Here is a 4,521-nt window from a genome sequence, read left to right as displayed (position 1 = left end):
CCCCCCATCTCCCCCCCATATCCCCCCCATCTCCCCCCATATCCCCCCATATCCCCCCCATATCCCCCCCATATCCCCCCCATATCCCCCCCATACCCCCCCCATATCCCCCCATATCCCCCCATATCCCCCCCATATCCCCCCATACCCCCCCATATCCCCCCATATCCCCCCATATCCCCCCATAACCCCATATCCCCCCCTATCCCCCCATATCCCCCCATATCCCCCCATATCCCCCCATATCCCCCCCCCACCCCCCATATCCCCCCATATCCCCCCGACATCCCCCCCCCCATATCCCCCCCCCCCCATATCCTCCCCCATCCCCCCCATATTTTCCCCCATCCCCCCCGAATATCCCCCATATCCCCCCCCCCCCATATCCCCCATATCCCCCCCCCCATATCCCCATGCCCCCCCATATCCCCCCCCCCCATATCCCCATGCCCCCCCATATCCCCCCCCCCCATATCCCATTCCCCCCCCCCATATCCCCCCCACCCCCCCATTCCCCCCATAGGTAGCCCGGGACCATGCCCTGAAGCACTGGGTCTTCGAGGAGGATTTGAGCATCATCGACCGCGATTACGGCTCCGGGTACCCCAATGGTGAGGATGGAACCAATGGCCCAGCTCGTGCGCTTCAGTTGGGGCACGGCCAAGGAGCTGCTGCGGGGAGGGGGGGTCCCCGTAACGTGGTATGGACATGGGGGGGGGGGCCCCATAGGGGGAAAGGGGGGGGGGACCCCATAGGGGACCCCATAGGGGGTGATGGGGACCCCATAGGGGACAATGGGGACCCCATAATGGGACCCCATGGGAGACAATGGGGACCCCATAGGGGACAATGGGAACGCCATTGGGACCCCATAGGGGACAACGGGGACCCCATAGGGGACAATGGGAACGGGGACCCCATAGGGGACAATGGGGGCCATTGGGACCCCATAGGGACAATGGGGACCCCATAGGGGACAATGGGGACCCCATAGAGGACAATGGGAACGCCAGTGGGACCCCATAGGGGACAACGGGGACGCCAATGGGGACCCCATAGGGACCCCATAGGGGACAACGGGAACGCCATTGGACACCCCATAGGGGACAATGGGGACCCCATAATGTGGATAGGGGACAATGGGAACACCATTGGGACCCCATAAGGGACAATGGGGACCCCATAGGGGACAATGGGGACACCATAGAGGACAATGGGGACACCATTGGAGCCAATGGAGATGCCACTGGGGCATCATTGGGGACCATGGGACCCCACTGGGGACACTGGGACACCAATGGGGACCCCAAAAGGGACAATGGGGACCCCATAGGGGACAATGGGAACACCATGGGAACACCATAGGGGCCAATGGGGACACCACTGGGGACCCATTAAGTGACAACGGGGACCCCATAGGGGACAATGGGGACCCCATAGGGGCCAATGGGGATACCAATGGGGGGTGTTTAAGCTTTGGGGTGGGGGGGACACAACACAAGACCCCCATGGTCCCCGTGTCCCCCATGGCCCTCAGTGGGCCCCATTCACTGGTGCTGGAGCCCCATGCAGGGGCCCAATGGGACCAGTGATCCCAGTGTCCATACTGGTGGTGGCACCCATAGGGTGCCATAGGAATGCTATAGGGTACCATAAGGATGCCATAGGGATACCATGGGGTACCATAGGGATGCTATAGGGTACCATAAAGATGCCATAGGGTACCATAAGGATGCTATAGGGTACCATAAGGATGCCATAGGGATGCCATGGGGTACCATAGGGATGCCATAGGGTACAATAAGGATGCCATGGGGTACCATAGGGAAGCTATGGGGTACCATAAGGATGCCATGGGGTACCATAGGGATGCTATAGGGTACCATAAGGGTGCCATAGGGTACCATAGGGATGCCGTGGGGTACCATAAGGATGCCATAGGGATGCCGTGGGGTACCATAGGGATGCCATAGGGTACCATAGGGATGCTATAGGGTACCATAAGCCGTGGGGTGCCATAAGGATGCCATAGGAATGCCGTGGGGTACCATAGGGATGCCATAGAGACGCCGTGGGGTTATTATGGGATATTTATTCAGCTGCTGTCACTGTGTTTGTGCCAATAAAGCGCTGGCCTGGCAATGGGGGTCAGTGGTGGGCAATGGGGGGGCAATGGGGGGAGGAATGGGGGTCAATGGGGGTAGTGGGGGAATGGGGGGGTAATGGGAGGCAATGGGGGTAATGGGCAATGGGGGGGTTAAGGGGGTCAGTGGGGGGTAATGGGAGGGTAATGGTGTCAGTGGGGGGCAATAGGGGGGTAATGTGGGGCAATAGGGGGGTAATGGGGGGCAATGGGGGGGTCAGTGTGGGGCAATGGGGGTCAGACGGTGACGGGCTCCTGGACGTGGTTCTGGCGCTTCACCACGAAGAGCTTCTGGCCCGAGACGGTGACGAGCAGAGAATGGTCCCCGAAGACAACTGGGGGGCAATGGGGGTCAATGGGGAGCAATGGGGAGCAATGGGGGGCAATGGGGGCAATGGGGGGCAATGGGGAGCAATGGGGGCAATGGGGGGCAATGGGGAGCAATGCGGAACAATAGGGGACAATGGGAGGCAATGGGGAGCAATGGGGGGCAATGGGGGCAATGGGGGGCAATGGGGAGCAATGCGGAACAATGGGGGGCAATGGGAGGCAATGGGGGGCAATGGCGACACTGCCGCCTTGTGGCCACCAGGGCGAACAGCACCCTGGGCCCATTGAAGTCAATGGGACCCCATTGCCCCCCATGGGCCCCCGTTACCCTATTGGCCTCCATTCCCCCCCATTGCCCCCTTGGCCCCATTCCCATTACCCCCCATTGCCCCCCACTGCCCCATTCCCCCCGATTCCCCCCCATTACTCCCTATTGCCCTTACCCCATTCGCCCCCATTGCCCATTACCCCCATTACCCCATTCCCCCCCACTGCCATTAACCCCTTGCCCCCCATTCCCCCCATTGCCCCCCATTCCCTATTACCCCCATTGCCCCCATTCCCCCCACTGCCCCATATTACCCACTTGCCCCCCATTCCCCATTGCCCCCATTCCCCCCCATTGCCCCATTTCCCCCCATTCCTCCATTGCCCATTACCCCATTGCCCCCCATTACCCCATTGCCCCAATTGCTCCCCATTACCCCATTGCCCCCCATTACCCCATTGCCCCCCATTACCCCATTACCCCATTGCCCCCCATTGCCCCAATTGCTCCCCATTACCCCATTGCCCCCCATTACCCCATTGCCCCCCATTACCCCATTACCCCAATTGCTCCCCATTACCCCATTGCCCCCCATTGCCCCAATTGCTCCCCATTACCCCATTGCCCCCATTACCCCATTGCCCCAATTGCCCCCATTACCCCATTGCCCCCCATTGCCCCCATTACCCCATTGCCCCCCATTACCCCATTGCCCCATTGCCCCCATTACCCCATTGCCCCCCATTACCCCATTGCCCCCATTACCCCATTGCCCCCCATTACCCCATTGCCCCCCATTACCCCATTGCCCCCCATTACCCCATTGCCCCCCATTGCCCCAATTGCCCCCATTACCCCATTGCCCCAATTGCCCCCATTACCCCATTGCCCATCCTTACCCCCATTGCCCCATTCCCCCCCATCCCCCCCCTGCCCCCCATTGCCCCCTCACCCGAGAGCCGTTTGAAGGGGGGGTCGAGGCCGCGCTGGAGCCGCAGCCCCGCGGCCGCAGCCACGAGGCCCGAGAGGAGCCCGGCCGAGGCCTCATCGTTCTGCAGCTCCCCCGCGGACTGCAGTGGGGCGGACCCATAGAGACCCATAGAGAGACATGGGGACACATAGAGAGACATAGGGACACATAGAGAGACATAGAGACACATAGAGACCCATAGAGACACATAGAGACACATAGAGACCCATAGAGAGACATGGGGACATGGGGACACATAGAGAGACATGGGGACACATAGAGACACATAGAGACACATAGAGACACATAGAGACCATAGAGACACATAGAGACACATAGAGACACATAGGGACATAGAGACCCATAGAGACCCATAGAGACACATAGAGACCCATAGAGAGACATGGGGACACATAGAGACACATAGAGACCCATAGAGGCACATAGAGACACATAGAGACCCATAGAGAGACATAGAGACACATAGAGAGACATAGAGAGACATAGAGAGACATAGAGAGGCATGGGGACACATAGACACATAGAGCCCCATAGACACCCCCTAGACCCCCATAGAGACCCCATATAACCCGATAGACACCCCCATAGACCCCCATAGACCCCACAGAGACCCCATAGACACCCCCTAGACCCCCCATAGACCCCCACAGAGCCCCACAGACCCCCATAGAGCCCCCATGGACCCCCACAGAGCCCCATAGACACCCCATAGCCCCCCATAGAGACCCCACAGAGCCCCATAGACCCCCATAGACCCCACAGAGACCCCATAGAGCCCCCATAGAGCCC

General features: G+C 60.0%; 1 protein-coding gene across 1 annotated transcript; it reads right to left on the bottom strand.

Moving 5' to 3' along the window:
• Positions 1-2,344: 2,344 nt before the first annotated feature.
• On the bottom strand, positions 2,345-3,841 carry LAMTOR4 (late endosomal/lysosomal adaptor, MAPK and MTOR activator 4). The gene is made up of 2 exons (XM_057414264.1): positions 3,694-3,841; positions 2,345-2,478 (listed from the first exon to the last, which is right to left on the bottom strand). Exons 1-2 carry the CDS (start codon positions 3,839-3,841, stop codon positions 2,381-2,383), a joined length of 246 nt encoding a protein of 81 aa, XP_057270247.1. The 3' UTR covers positions 2,345-2,380.
• Positions 3,842-4,521: the final 680 nt, after the last annotated feature.

This window comes from Pezoporus wallicus, unplaced genomic scaffold, assembly GCF_028554395.1.
Source record: "Pezoporus wallicus isolate ANWC-B61680 ecotype Strahan unplaced genomic scaffold, APGP_CSIRO_Pwel_v1 contig_11154, whole genome shotgun sequence".
Lineage (NCBI taxonomy): Eukaryota > Metazoa > Chordata > Aves > Psittaciformes > Psittacidae > Pezoporus > Pezoporus wallicus.
The sequence above is the reverse complement of the archived record's forward strand: the minus strand, read 5'-3'. Positions and strand labels throughout refer to the sequence as shown.

Bases quoted from the DNA above. Each gene is read 5' to 3' on its own strand.
- LAMTOR4 (XM_057414264.1), bottom strand. From the start codon at position 3,841: ATGGGTCTCTATGGGTCCGCCCCACTGCAGTCCGCGGGGGAGCTGCAG. The intron at 2,479-3,693 runs GTGAGGGGGCAA...ATTGCCCCCCAG, and splicing joins CCCCTTCAAACGGCTCTCGG to TTGTCTTCGGGGACCATTCT.